The 16,060-nt window shown below is 42.1% G+C and overlaps 1 protein-coding gene across 1 annotated transcript in view; it reads right to left on the bottom strand.

Annotated features, from left to right (window-relative positions):
• The window catches only part of DNAH14 (dynein axonemal heavy chain 14), an 894,889-nt gene that overhangs the window by 319,197 nt on the left and 559,632 nt on the right, over positions 1–16,060 (bottom strand). The window contains exon 58 of the mRNA XM_085610384.1: positions 4,317–4,498. Coding sequence (XP_085466510.1) covers positions 4,317–4,498 — 182 coding nt within the window. The remainder of the gene's footprint in view (positions 1–4,316; positions 4,499–16,060) is intronic.

Below are 16,060 nucleotides of genomic sequence, written 5' to 3'. Positions count from 1 at the left end.
TCCAAACTTCAACTATTTGGCATGTTTGTGGTGCAGACCATTTGGAAAACATTGCATACATGACAAACTATTAATCACTAACTACTCATATTAAACACAACACATTTTTTTCATTTGCTCTCCTATTTTTATTCTCAAATATACAACTGGCTGTATTTTTTAATTTTTAATGCTCTACCTGTTGTTGTCTTTTTTTTTCAAGCTTTGGTAATTTGTTAAGAACCATTTACCGGGGCTTACTTGTAATTCACATTTTTATCTTTAATCCAAATCTCTTTAAAAACCTGAAAATTATTTCATTAAAAAAAAAAGCTGTGTTTAAAATGAAAAATGGGAGATTACCTTTTCGCCTAAACATGCACCGTCTCAAAAACAAAGATCTTTATACTGAAAGCTCATCAAAAACATGTTCTGAGAAAAAAAATCTTTAAAAAGGAGCTGTATACCACAAAAAGGATAAATAAATGTCACTTTGAAAAAAGAAAAATTCATTTTTTCAAAAATAAAATGCACCGAAAGTAAACATTTGCTATTTGGCTCCTGGTGTGCGTAGAGTTCAGCGACCTCTGAAAGTAATATTGTGTAAACAAAAACATACTGACCAATTGTAACATCCTCAGTACACAGACATCTCTCTTAACCTATGCTTACTATAAATATTACTCTTTATACTATTTATGTTTCAAATTTAAAGTTACCAACGGAACTCAGCTGCATACCTCAATCCTGTACGACTGACTGCTAATTGAATGAAGAAAATTATGCAGCAACCAATTAACGAGAAAGGACAATATTCCCCATAGACTTCCATGGAAAACAGTATGAAAAAGTTAATATTTATAATACTTTGAAAATGTTTGTTTAATGTTTATAAAATGTATAAAAAATATTAATATACAGATGAATTATCTTTTATTGTTTAAAATTATTATTAATTTTGCTATTGTTTAAAAATAGTTTTTTAAATAAATGTTATTTACTTTATAATTTTCATTAAAAAAGTATCTTTCTATGTTCTACAAATTAATTTGATTATTTTTAATACATGAATGATTTGTGTATTAAAAATGTAGTCAATGTTGAAATATATAATAAAAGAATGTGAAGTATTATTTACACAGTTAATAGTATTATTCAAAATACCTGCGTAATAATACACTCCCCTCCCTATTCCTTTATAACCTTTGCATCCAACTCCTAATTTTGTAATGTCAAATTTGATTTTTGTAAAATTTATTGGGGCGTCAACTGTCCTTTTCTATATTTAAAAATATACTACACATAATTTAATACACTTTTATAATTAATGTATATTTTGAAAATAATATTAATTGTAATACCTTAGTATTACAATTAATACCCTATTCCCCTATGACCTTTGCACCCTGCTCATATTATTTTACAAATGTTAATTTATAAACACATTTGATTTTTGGGGGGTTCTTCCCATACCTACCATTTCCATATTTAAAAATATATTGCACATATTTTAACAACTTTTATAATGAATTTATATTTAAAGTATTAATTTTAATACTGGAGTAATAATATACTTCCCACCCTATTCCACTATAATGCTTGCATCCCTCTCCTAAAACATTAATTAGTATCATTTAAAATTATATGGTAATTTAACTAACCTTCATTTTTATTTTTAAAAATAATTTTATAAATATTTATATTAAAAAAATGCTACGTTTTTACACATTTTTCTTTAAACGTATAAAATAACTTGTAACATACAAATCATTGAAGCATGTGGAGCAAAAGCATTAGCAAGTATTAGAATACAGAGTAAACCTACCTGCAGAATAAAAGTTGTAGAATAAAGATCCTGTGGAGTTAAAACTTGACATAACAGAAAAATAGTAGGTAGGCAATATACAGGGATGTATAGTTTGAAGGGGCATGTTTTCAATTCTTTACAGAAGGGCAGTCGAACCTGATTTAGTGTGAGGGGGAGTCAGGCATGCATTTATCTATCCTTAGAACAAGACTTGCACAGGCCTGTTTTGATGTTTTGTCGAATTTTTGGAAAACCATTGAGTTGTAGTTTATCCTTCAAGTAAGAAGGTACTCTATTGTGGATTTATTTATGTGTTATGCATGTGATTTTAAAGTCGACCTGTGCTTCAAGGGGATGCCAGTGAAGGTGCTTCAGGATGGAAAAGATGTGGGAAGTATGTGTTCTGACTTTTTGGTGCCTGTAATGGCCCTGCGAGCCCCATGGAGTATAGCTCTTAAAGGAGCAATAAATGATTTGTTAAGGCATGCAAAATCTAGCTGTGGGAGAACAATTGCCTGGACTGTGTCTTTCACAAGCCTGAGAGAGGGATTTATGACTTTAGTATCTTGGGTAGATATAGTTGGTGAAGAGGCAATTCAGAGTTAGAAAGATTCTGGTCGATGATAAAGCCAAGAGACTTTACGAGAACCACCGAAAAAGAGATAATGCCAGTCAATCGATTCGAGCCATTTCTCTACTGGAGATGGAGAATCATTGAAAGGAGTATGCATTACGTTTGGGTCTGACTAATTCTCTATAGTTTGCACCCAGAGGCACAAATGTAAAGTTGGGTATCATTGGAGTTATGGCATAGCCACATTGAAGTGTCATTGAAAACTGAGGTAAGAGGTTACATACGTAAAGTGAAAATGTAGGGGGTGAGAGAGTGGAATTTGTGGAACTCTTAATATTACTGGGTTTATATTTGATTAAAAAAATTCCTAAAAATGATATTAAGGATTTAGATATTATAATTTAGATTTTTGCCTTTTTTTCCGATCATGCAGATCAGTGACACCGACTGACAAAAGAGTGTATAAGATCAACGAAGATCATAGCCAAGAGTTCCGGAAGTTCAATGGTAGATGCTCCCACTAAGAACTGGACTTAATAAAAACATGGATTTGAAACTGAACTCATGTTTGCTTGCTTTTATATCACAAAAAGTAATTCTTTTTGTATATAGTCCAGTATACATTAAACAGCGATCTATTTTTGTTAAGAGCATATTTAGGGATTTTTGGTGTATTACCTAAATCGTTTCCCAAAAAGTTACATTGTAATTATTGAACATGTAAATCTCCAGTACCCCTAACTTCCACACCCAAAACTATGAGTTCTGTTAACAAAACTAACTGAATTTAGGAGCATGGAAATAAGGTTTACATTGGTCCTAAATTTGCTCTTACTTCATAATTCATAATAAAAATCAAAAGATTAGGCATAGCAATCTGTGACTGGGTATGCCCAGACATAGGTCCCGTGCTCACTGTGCCACTGGATTCAAGCTATCCTGACTGATGAGGGATGAAACCCCGAAGATGGTCCTAGGATGCTTGTTTCCGGTCCAGGGAGGACTTGGCTTGGTAGTTTGGGCTGGACTGTTCCCATGAGGCACAGGGTCAAGATTGATTTGCATATGGCCATGTCTAAACTGGGGTGGCATGGTCAGCAAAAGAATGATGGATTTAACGCAGAACTCTTGACTGGGGGATGAATGTTTTGATTTGTTCTGTATTCCGTCCATCAATTGTGTGTATTTTGCTTTCTCACCCTAAGTGCGCCGGGTATGCCCAGACATGGGTCCCGTGCTCACTGTGCCACTGGATTCAAGCTATCCTGACTGATGAGGGATGAAACCCCAAAAATGGTCCTAGGATGCTTGTTTCCGGTCCAGGGAGGACTTGGCTTGGTAGTTTGGGCTGGACTATTCCCATGAGGCACAGGGTCAAGACTGATTTGCATATAGCCAGGTCTAAACTGGAGTGGCATGGTGAGCGAAAGAAAGATGTATTTAACCCAGCTCTATTGACTGGGGGTGAATGTTTTGATGTGTTCTACATTACGTCCATCAATTGTGTATCTTTTGCTGTCATAGATTTCCAGGCAAGGGCCTTGTTTCCCTACTGCTTGCAGGTGAACAATCTGCTGATTTAGGATCAGAGTGCCATAAATGCACCTTCTCTTTTATGGTCTATTTTTCTCCGGAAGAAAAATGCTTTTCGCTCTGTAGAACAACCAAAAGATGAAAGGGGGGGTGAATGAATACTGGGCCTGGTCCACAAAGATTGTGACTTACTTTTGCAGTACTCCTTCCTGGTTTACTCATGAATTCCAGGAGTAAGAAAAAGTACTCATAATTTACTCCAGTAACTCGGTACTAACTTATGGGTCCACCTACTTTTGTTTCTTTTTTCCTGTTTATTTGAGGATGGGAAACACCACAGAATTCCTCTGAATTTCTCGTTTGGAAACCCTGTCCGCCTACAGACGTGTAAATAGTAACTGTAGATAAGTTGGTGATGGTTACCTGTCATTTAAAGTTTTCGTCTTCTTGGCCTGCAGAATATTTGTAAAAGTCTTGATAAAACCCAGATAATTACTGGGTGTGATGTAGTAGTGCCTCCTGGTTTCTTCTAAATATTGAGCAGATTTGGCAGACACGCTTTTGTGAATCTTCACACACACCTGTGCAATCCTCTCTTTTAAGTCCTGAAAAAGAAAATGATGGTCAGAAGGATTTTGTAATAAATGTATGAATAAGAAAGTATGTACTGTTAATACACTTTAAAATTTCATGAAGGAACACACTCAATGTTTAAGTAACATTAAAGACATAAATTAACTTTTCAAATACAAAACCACACAAAAGACATTGTCACAAGCTAAACAGACACAGCACAAAAATGCATCCAAATATTGCACAAGGTACCTGGACGTGCAAGTTACAGTATGGCTGCATATATGATAATATAGGTTGGTATACACATTCTATTGGGTTTCACTTGCAGTTGATACATGGTAGTTAAAGAGTTAGTCAATTACAAAGAAAAGTTATACTTTATTTATTATACTTACTGAACAATATGATCTTAGTTAGAGGCTCATTATTTGAGATAAAAATATCTACCTTTTGTAGGGAAGTGGTGTATTATGTGCTGATGCTGGTTAGGACTCACCATGTAATACTAACACGATAGCCCAAAGATTGTCCTTGGATTCACAATAATAAATCCCTAGCTCAGTCCAGGCAGTGTGGCAAAGAGCAGAGTGGCATTACTAGAAGAACATGTGTTAAGCATTTCAGAGTACCAACATGGACGATAAGTAATTGACACGACTCAAATGAAATCCGACACCAATTTATAAAAATAAAGCATATTTTATATAAATTTAGACATCAAAACAAGCACAATTGGAGGTATATAGCTGGAGTTATGGATTTTTAAAAAAAGCACAAATCAGTGCAGTTAGATACTGTAAAACATTACTGCTGAGGCCAATGGGAAAAAAAGCATTAGTGACAATCGGTCACTTGCATGTCGAGTTATGTTGAACCTACAGAAGGGTAGGTGATGCGGGTCCCATGACATAGCCAAAACAGTCAGTTCAACTCTACCGATCCGAGAGGCCCGGGTGCTGAGCTGTTATGGCTGTCCTTGGTGTCCAAGAGGGAGCCGCGGGAGAGCTGGGTTTCCCGCTTAGATGGTGCTGGGGAGGAAACGGATGCCAAATGTCAACAACTGGGACACTGCTATGGTCGGTTGAAGGTTTGTGTGGTTCCTTCATGTTGCAACATTGAATGAAGAGGAGTAACCAGACTGGCCGCCAACAAGCCTTGACAGTGGGAAGATCAGCAAGATGATACTTTGATGGCCGGAGGAAGTCCGGGGGAAAACAGTAGCTGCCTGAAACTTGCTGGAGGTCAGGACTATGTTTCCAACAGTGCACTGGACCATCTACTTTTGGGCAATCCCTCAGAGAGCCTGAAGGCCAGCGATTCTTTTGTTCTGGGACGTTGTTTTTACCTGCGGTGGCAGGGGACTAGTGCCACTAGGGAGTCTGGAGTTGCCTCTGGCTCTCAAAGGGATTCCTCTGTCTGGGAGAGCCGGTCTTTGGTCCAGGAGAAGTTGCAGTCATACAGTTCCAGGAGAGTTGTCACCGGTGTAGAGCATCCCATCTTTGGTTTGTGCAGCTCCTGCTGTCGCAGACTCGGGTCTCTTCTCTGTTCTTCTTTGCAGTCTTCACAATTCTAAGGTTCTGGTGTAAGGGGAGTCCCTTAAATCCTAGATTTAGGGGCATTAGGGGAGATGGTGCAAGTGGCTAATGGGCTAATCTGCCCCCGAGGTGACCACATCCAGGGTGGGGTCACTTTTTTTCTACCCAGAACCCTCTATTCTGCCACTTCTAAAAATGGCATCAACCTGCCGTGGCTGTCCAGACCAGGTAGCCCACCCTAAGGGTGTGGCCAGCCTTCTGGGGCTGTACTCCCTCTGACTAACAAATTTCCCCCCCCCCCCTCCCCGGGTGCAAATTTGCTTGGGGGCAGGGGAATGGTGGCTTCCTCCTTTGGGAGTCAGCCTGAGTGCATATCAGAGGCGATGCATGATTTGAAGCTCACCTCCTTGATGTGTCACTTCACTAGCTAGCCTATCAGGGGGGAGGTATCATCTCCGTCCAAGCCAGGCCTTCGTTTCTGACTCCTTCGAGTGTTCACATTGCCTGACAGGAGGTCAGATTTCTGTCTTAGCGGTAGCAGTTGCAGGCTGCCAGCCAGAGCACAGGAGAGGCTGGGGAGGCCAGATGGGCAACCTCTAAGGTAGCCACCTGAGGGCATGCCACATCAAACCCGATATTGGAATCATGTCAGAGGTGAGGAGGCACATTGTTTGATACCAAACATGGCCATATTCAATGGTACCATAATGAGTTGGAGACCTTGGATGTGTCAGCCCATGTTATCATATGGACCGCTGATCACTAATAGTAGTACTTATTAGATAGGGCTACTATAAGGGCATATAAATGCACATTTATATGTCCAGACCTTTAAAATACTGCACCCTGCCTCCTGGGTTTAGGAGGCCTGCCATAAGGGTGCCTGACATATATTAATGATAGTGCTTTGATGTTGCCACTCATGGTGAGGTCAAAGTCGTGTTGGAGCAGTTTGCATTGTTCCTGCAGTCTGCAAAGGCAGGCCTGCTGTAATCTGTTTAATTGAGTCACTCAGGGTGGCACAACTAGTGCTTCAGGCCCTGGTGACTCCTTTAACATCCAGGCCCTGGGTACCTTTGTTACTACTTTACTAGGGACTTCTAGTGAGTTAAAGTCCTTTACAACTGGGAGAACTAATTTGCTACATCATGTTTTAGGGATAGAGCACTGGCATAGGGGTTTGGTCAGAATGTTTCAGCTATAACCATCAGCATTGGGGCAAAATTGTGTGGGTGACCGTACAAAAAGGGCTCTTTCCTACAGCTTTGGTGACAATGATATTGGTAAATATTGTGTTTTATTTTCAAGTTCTCAATTGTTCCTGAATCCCCAGCCACCAGACTGCAACCTGGTGCATTTTTCAAATGTTAAATCTTTTGAGGAGAGAAATCTAAGGCCTAGGTCCCAGGCAATTTCCCCCACTGTGGTACTCAGAAAAATCGGGGAAACTCTAGATAAGGTGGGTGAGTGGCAGAGTACATGTAAGGGAAACACACATCAATTAGACCCAGTGGTTAGACACTTTTTAATCTAATGTTTTCCATTTTCACTGCTCAGCTGTTTTCTTTCAAGTCTTCTAGATGTGTTGTACTCATTTTTATATTAACAATCGAACGAAGTTTCACTCCGATCCAGCACACAGCCTGCTCCTTGATTAACAATGAGTGTTTACCATTAATCCAATTTAGAAAATGATTGTTCAAAAGTACTCCGTCATTTCATAAATTTAATTTATTGTCCATGTTATTTCACACGTAAGGTGCAGTGGCATGCGGGAAAGTTTCTAATGCTGCAGATATACCCATCCGGGCCTTTTTCTGGGCACACAAAGAATACGCGAACATCCTTAGTCATAATTCTTATTATACCCAATGCATTTCGGGCCATTATTGGCCCTTCATAAGTGGTTCACTATGAATAAAAGAACATTGTAATTAAATTAACAGCTATGAATCACTGTTCATGCACATACAAACAATATAAACTTATTATGCAAAAAAACAGGCCAACATTTTTAATTAACCCAGTACAGCGTTTTCCCTCTAAAGAACTGAATTGTATACTACAGCAATTTGCCTACACGAGCCTCTTCCATACTACACCACCCACATTTTAATGGCAGAATCTATGAGAAAGCAATGGCAGAATCTAGGCGAAAACCTATCTGATGATATTTCAAATCACTAATTACTTAAAAAGAAACTCTGCTCTAAGGGCAGAATCTTCATAATGCTCTCTAAAAGTATTCAAAGAAATTCATACAGATCTTCAGAAAGGTGCAGACTCTGACAATGTATTTAGTCAGGAGCCCGGTGCACAGCTTCCGCTGTCAGGTACATATTTGCAATCCGGGTTGCCTTGTGTCAGATCAGAGATGGAAGAAGTGGAACCCTCTACTACCTTCATCAACCAAAAAGGTGCTGCTCAGAAAAGTATACTCTTGTCATAGACAATCAAGATCATGGTCCTGTTAAATTTCATTCATAACATGAGTGTCAGTAAAATATCATATATCAGGTCAAATGTCAAAGAGGCTAACAGGCACCCTAATGTGCTGATATCGTGGGAAACTTTGGAACCACCAATGTGAAGATGGGAATGTCCTCTACAAGGCTCAGTGGAGCATGCCCCCCTTGCCTATAGCTAGTTTCTGTTCCTTTTTGCAGATTTTTCACCTCAGTGCACACAAACATCACGTGTGTATACTGTGTACTTGTTGCATGGATCAAGACCCACTGCTGGGCTCTATGGTCGGAAGGTGTACACAAAGTGCTCCCCTCCTTTGTTGGGAATGACTACTGTCTTTTCGTTAGGTTGAGAAATATTGCCTATTGGCGGCAGTTGATTAGTATAGATGCAGGAATAATCCTTTATTCCTGTTACCTGCATTGAAAGAGTGGCCTAATGGCCTCTCCTGTTAACAAGAGTTCTGCCAGTCCGTTTCACTTTGGTCCCCTTCCCCAAACGTGATTCATAGGCGTATGCTTTTTGACTGTTTAGCAGTGTAAGCCTTGCTGTGTAAACTGTGTGTGTCTGCAGTAACGGAGAAATTGTAAGAAATCAGGTAAATGGTTGAGGGAGAGGCAGCCCCACTCAAGTAACAAACACAATCCTTGTCAGGGTGAACCACAAAAGTCACTAAATTAACCTGTGCTTAACCCTAAGCTTAGCACAAACTAATCAGGCTTAACTTAAAGGTAAAGTCTAAACTATTTATGCAGCACAAAAACAGTAACAAAGTGAAAGGACAATGCTAGAAAAATCCCAAAACAATTTAGAAAAATGTGAGTAAATGTTAATTAATAAAATGACACCAAAACAATTTAAATCCAATCTGTAGAACCGGGCAAATTAATTTAAAAAGATTTTGTGCAAAATAGTGTCTAAAAGATCAATTACCATGGGTATCTGGGCGCAAGAGACCAGTACAAAGTCAAAAGTTAAGTCCAACCGATCTGTACCGTGGGTTGGATATACAAGGTGGATTGGGCCTGTTCTCAGCATGCATTCGCACTGAGAAGAAATTTTGAAGAAAAGTTCCAGAGAAGGTAGAGTTCAGCAGGGCAAGAAAGCAGACATGTAAGAGGAGGAGGAGTTATGGTTGAGAAGACACTGGATGGAACTGAGGTGACGATTTTTACCTTTCTGACTTTGGCATTTTTTTGGAAGTTGAAAATCTCCAGCAGGACAAATCTCAAGGCTGTAGCCGGTGAGGGCTCTGCCGGATACATTCACCGAGAGGTCCCACTGAACTGGATTTGATGTTAAGGAGAAGAATGTAGGAGGAGCTACCACGAAGTCAGGCATCTTGGGCAGATCGACTGACAGGGAGGTCCCAGTTTTCTGTCAGCTCCAAGCATTTTTATTAGAAATATTGTCTACATCCCAAGTTTTAGGGTTAGGCAGGAGCAGCACATCTTACCTTACACCACTTCCCTGAGTCCAGGGCCTGGAGGCGCCACTTGGGAGGGTTAGGAAAAACTTCAGCAAAGGCAAGGTGCATGGATCAAGGACTCTGGTGCTTGTTATGTCCCTGTAGTTCACACTGGAGGCCTGCCAACTAGCCCCTGGAGTCACTTGTGGGGTCATGGGTTCAAGGAGATGGGTCATTTCTTCTTCAAGTAGCAAGTCAGGCCTTCAAATCGCAGGGCAGTCCTGAGGTAGCAGCAGGGCGGTTCTCTAGAGTTCCAGACAGGAATTTTGATGTATTTTGCAGATCCAGACGTGGCGTTTTGTGGGTCCAATATTTATACCTGGTGACAGTCTTTGAAGTGGGGGGCATCTTGTGCCACCCCCTATGTGGTTCTGGAACATTCTTTCCTTCACCTGGCAAGGCTCCAATAATGCTGGGGTGAGAAAAGGCTGATGTCTGGGTCCTCAGTGTGTGCTGGAGGCAAGCTGTAGTGCTAGAGGCACTGCCATGTATTGGAACCACGTGATGACCTTTGACTACTGTTGTTTTAATTGAATTTAAGTGTTTTCATTCACTCTGCCTTCTGATTTCATTTTGTCTCCTTAAAGCTTCAGAGTGTGATTGTTTGCTTTTTACAGCTTTGCTAGGAACAGAATGTGTAGGATGTGCTTTTGAAAGAATGAGAAAGAGAAAGTTGTGGAATGTACTTCTCTGTCTCGGAGTGTAGTGTTATATGCAGTGGTGCTCAAATGTGCATTATGTTTTACATTGGGAAATGAAGTGCGTGATGCTATAGGCAGTGGTGCACAAATGTGCACTGTGTTGTACATTGGGAAGTTTTATAAACCTCTATCTCAATGTCACTGAGTTTTCGTTTTGACAGGTTCACCACAGTCTTCAAGTCTATCATTTTTGTTGCTTCTTTTGTCCCCTTGTTCTTGTTCAGTGACATTGAGACAGAGGTATTGTCTTATGGTCTTCTTTCTGTCCCTCAACGGATTTTGATTCTACTCAGGGTTGTATTGACCTTTTTCAATTTACCAGGAAACTTAGATTGAGGAAATGGTTTGCAACAAAAGTCAAAGAACCTGTCTTTAATACTAATGAAATGCCCAGTGAAATACAGATAGGGGACATAGACATGTTACATATGCTCCATGATTTGGAGGGAGACCCAGGGATTAACCAAGACCCTATCCTTAATTTAATGAATGAGAATATCAAACTTGACCTTAATCATGACAGTGGCTTTAGGCCCAAATCAATCTTTTTACCATAGATTGCCAATGAAGCAATAGATGTGTTTGAGAAAGGAGTGGCCAAGGAACTAGACAAATTGTCTAAACAGAAAAAATATGTGAAAAGTAACCTGTCAAAAGCTCAACAGTTAGCAATAAAAACCCTTAAAAATGATACTAATATAGTGATAAAAAAATCAGTCAAGGGGGGCAACATTGTTGTTATGTCCAAAGACTCGTATGTAAAGGAAGGCCTTAATCAGGTCCAAGATGGCAACAGATATGAAAGAAGTACTAGAAATAAGTATGATGCAGCAAATACAAATTATCAAGAACAGTTGAATGAGTGGAAAGAGAGGGGTCTATTGGAACTAGAGGAAGTTAATTTTCTAAGATGTAAGTACCCTAAATTACCTGCCCTTTACCTCCTGCCCAAACTGCATGAAAACAAAACCAATCCCCCGGGGAGACCCATTGTTTCCACTAGGGGTAGCTGCCTGGAAAATATTCTAGGTATGTTGGTTTTTATATGCAGCCATTGGTACAATCCCTTCCATCCTATCTTAAAGACTCAGGAGACTTCCTATGATTGATTGAGACGGTTGAAAGGCACCCTGGATGTCTGCTTATGAGTTTAGACGTCAACAGCTTCTACACCAGCATCCCCCACGAATTGGGCATCAAGGTCTGCCGATACTTTTTGAGAAACAGGTCCCTTTCGTTTTTGTTTCATACTGAAATGCTGTTGGATATGATTTTGACTTGTTTAACACAAAAAAAGAAAAAAATTTGACGGACAAATATACTGTCAAACACTCGGTACTGCGATGGGCACTTGCTTCGCCCTCAGTTTTGCAGGTCTGTACCTGGGCTGGTGGGAGGAGCAAGTGGTCAGTAACCTGGACCAGTATAGAACTCATGTTAAAGCCTGGGCCAGATATGTAGACAATATATTCTGTATCTGGAATGGCAGTGCCGATGATGCCATGGAATTTGTCAACACTTAAGGGGAAACCTGCTCTCTCTTCCAAATACCAAAGACGATTGCTTTTCCACATAGGGAGCTGCATCTTAGCAGCTCCCCATGTGGAAAAGCAATGCCGGCTCCCGCAGGAGGCGGGGAGCCGGCTGGGACTGTGGGGGGATTGGGGACCCCCCGACGGTCCCCAACGAGAGGCCAGCCCCGGGGGATGGTGTCCCCGGGCTTATTAGTGGCCCGGGAGGGGGGCCACGCAGCCCCCCTCTCCATAGAATATAATTTTTTTTTTTTAGGAAGGCCTGCCTCAGGGGATGTGGTCCCCGGGGCCATAATAGGCCTTAGGAGGGTGGCCACGCGGCCCCCCTCCAAACAAATAAAAAAAAAAGGAAATGGCCAGACCCCGGGGAATGGGGTCCCCAGGGCCAGAAGTGGCCCGGGAGAGGGTCATGCGCCCCCCCTCCCAAATTATAAATAATAAAAAAAAATATTTTTTAAAGAGAAAGGCCGGCCCCGGGGAATGGGGTCCCCGGGGCCATAAATGGCCAGAGGAGGGGGGCCACGCAGCCCCCCCAATTAAAAAAAAAAAAGAAAATAAGTGGCCATTCCCCGGGGGATGGGGTCCCCGGGGCCGATTATGGCCTTGGGAGGGGGGCCACGTGGCCCCCTTCCCAAATTGGTGATAAAAAAAAGAAAAGGGGTCAGGCACTGAGGGATGGGATCCCCAGGGCTGATATAAAAGGAAAGGAAGGTGGGCCACACAGCCCCTTCTTAAAAATAATAATTAAAAAAAAGACCGTCATCGCGCCGGAGGCCACGCCCCCTTCTTGCACCACTCTGCAAACGCGCCCCCTGGCGCGTTTGTAGATGGGGAACAAATCCCCCTTGAATATTGGGGGTCCCTGAGGGCCAACTAGCCCATCTGGAACCTCCAGTATGCGCCAGTGGGCTGAATTGCAGAGGTGTTCTGAGGCCACACCCCTTTTTACACCTCTCTGCAACGCAGCTCTGTGGCGCTTAATGGAGGTAGCTGTTGGGCTAGTTGCGCCCCAGAGACCCTCAGGATTCAAGGGGAGTTAATCCCCCAACTTAAAATGCGCCACAGGGCGCGTTTGCACAGTGGTGAATGGAGGGGGCGGGGCCTGAGGTGACAAGTGTGCAAACACGCCCTGTGGCACGTTTTAAGTTGCGGAATTAATACCCCTTCAATCTTGAGGGTCCCTGGGGGGCAACTAGCCCACCAGGTACCTTCAGTAAGTGCCACGGAGCTGCGTTGCAGAGTATTGTAAAAAGGGGCGTGGCCTCTGAACACCTCTCTGCAATGCAGCTCTCTGGCGCATACTGGAGGTACCTGGTGGGCTAGTTGGCCCCCAGGGACCCTCAGGATTGAGGAGGAATTAATTCTCCAACTTAAAACGCGCCACAGGGCGTGTTTGCAGACATGTCACCTCAGGCCACGCCCCCTTCCTTCACCATTGTGCAAACGCGCATGTGGCGAGTTGTAAGTTGGGGAATGAATTCTCTTTCAATACTGAGGGTCCCTGAGGGCCAACTAGCCCACCAGGTACCTCCAGTATGCGCCACGGAGCTGTGTGGCAGACAGGTGTTCAGAGACCACGCCCCTTTTTGCACCTCTCTGCAACGCAGCTTTGTGGCGCTTACTGGAGGTACCTAGTGGGCAAGTTTGACCCTAGGGAGCCTTAGGATTCAAAGGGACTTAATTTCCCAACTTAGATTGGACACAGGGCGCGTTTACACAGTGGTGAAGGGAGGGGACGGGGCCTGAGGTGACGTGTGCAAACACGCCCTGTGGCGTGTTTTAAGTTGGGGAATTAATTCCCCTTCAATCCTGAGGGCCCCTGGGGCCAACTAGCCCATCAGATTCTTCCAGTAAGTGACACTGCACTGCGTTGCAGAGAGGTGGTGCAGGCCGTGCCCCTTTTACACCTCTCTGCAACAGCGCTTACTGGAGGTACCTAGTTGGCTAGTTTGACCCTAGGGACCCTCAGGATTTAAGGGGACTTAATCTCCCAACTTAAAACGGCCACAGGGCGCGTTTACACAGTGGTGAAGGGAGGGGATGGGGCCTGAGGTGACGTGTGAAAACACGCCCTGTGGCGCGTTTTATGTTGGGGAAATAATTCCCCTTCAATCCTGAGAGCCCCAAGGGGGAAACTAGCCCACCAGGTGCTTCCAGTAAGCGCCACTGCGCTGTGTTTCAGAGAGGTGGCCCAGGCCGTGCCCCTTTTTACACCTCTCTGCAACGCAGCTCTGTGGTGCTTACTGAAGGTACCTAGTGGGCTAGTTTGCTAGTTGGACCCAAGGGACACTCAGGATTCAAGGGGACTTTATCTCACAATTTTCAACGGCCACAGGGTGCGTTTCCACAGTGGTGAAGTAAGGGGATGGGGCCTTAGATGACGTGTGCAAACACGCCCTGTGGCGGGTTTTAAGATGGGGAAATAATTCCCCTTCAATCCTGAGGGCCCCTGGGGGCTAACTAGCCCACCAGGTGCTTCCAGTAAGTGCCAATGAGCTGTGTTTCAGAGAGATGGCCCAGGCCGTGCCCCTTTTTTCACCTCTCTGCAACGCAGCTCTGTGGCTATTACTGGAGGTACCTAGTGGGTTACTTGGACCCTAGGGACACTCAGGATTCAAGGGGACTTAATCTCCCAAATTAAAACAGACACAGGGCGTGTTTACACAGTGGTGAAGGGAGGGGATGGTGTAGGAAAGTGGCTCTATATATACTGGACCAAAGTAAGGTACAGTGTGTATAAAGTCCCCAGTCCCTAGAGGTTTGGCAGATGTTAAAGTTAGATATAACCCTACTCTCTAAAGTGGTAGCTTGGTCGAGCAGTAAGGCAGTATCAGAGGACAGTGTAAAGCATTTGTTGTACACACTCAGTCAGCAAATGGTCTCACACACTCAAGAACTGAACTCTAGGCCAATTGTTTTGTATCAAAAGATACAGTTGTTTTATTTTAGAACCAACAAGGTATCAAAAAAGACTTTCTCAGGATGAGTTACTTTAGTTAAATACTTTTCAAATAGGCAATAGACTTTTTGAATGCAATAGTTACAGTTTGTTGCACAATTTCAAACACAATGCAACATTGAGCTCAATGGGAATTTCTGGGTAAATGCAATTAGTTACTTTGTAGATTACTTTTCTAACCACAGGACTGGATCCTATATTCAGTCCCAGGACATGAGCTGTAAACAGTTAAGTAAAAGCGTTTTGGTTACAGTAGTGATTTTTAAGGAATATTATTGTATTTTAAAAGTTGACACTTAGAAACTTTTTCAGTTGGAATTACCAATGTTATCCTATGGAAGGAAATTCAATTTGCAGGTAAAGTATGTTCACGTTACTTTTGTAATCCAGTGCTGGACTCCAAGATTCAGCACTGGGACCTCTATCTAAAACAGGCAAGTAATTAAGTTTTTATCGTTGGCACGATTTTTAGAGAATATTTGTAAGTTTCAAAAATCAACACTCAGAAACTTTTTCAGCAAAAAGCAGGCAATGATATCCTATGGAAGGAAATTCAAGTTACTGGTAAGTACGGTTAGAATTACGTTTTCAGGATCAGTACTGGGCTCAAAGATGCAGCACGGAGGTCTCTCCTGATAACAGGTGAGTAAATCGAAATTCGCAGCTCGGCTGATTTTAGAGGAATATTTTTAAATTTAAAAAATCGACACTTAGAAACTTTTTCAGCAAAAAGCAGGCAATGATTTCCTATGGAAGGAAATTCAAGTTACTGGTAAGTACGGTTAAAATTACTTTTCAGGATCAGTACTGGGCTCAAAGATGCAGCACCGAGGTCTCTCCTGATAACAGGTGAGTAAATCGAAATTCGTAGTTCGGATGATATTAGAGGAATATTTGTAAGTTTCAAAACTCCACACTTAGAAGAATTTC

The sequence above is a fragment of the Triturus cristatus genome, chromosome 6, assembly GCF_964204655.1.
Source record: "Triturus cristatus chromosome 6, aTriCri1.1, whole genome shotgun sequence".
Classification (NCBI taxonomy): domain Eukaryota; kingdom Metazoa; phylum Chordata; class Amphibia; order Caudata; family Salamandridae; genus Triturus; species Triturus cristatus.
Note: the sequence above shows the minus strand (reverse complement) of the source record. Positions and strands in the feature narration are given on the sequence as shown.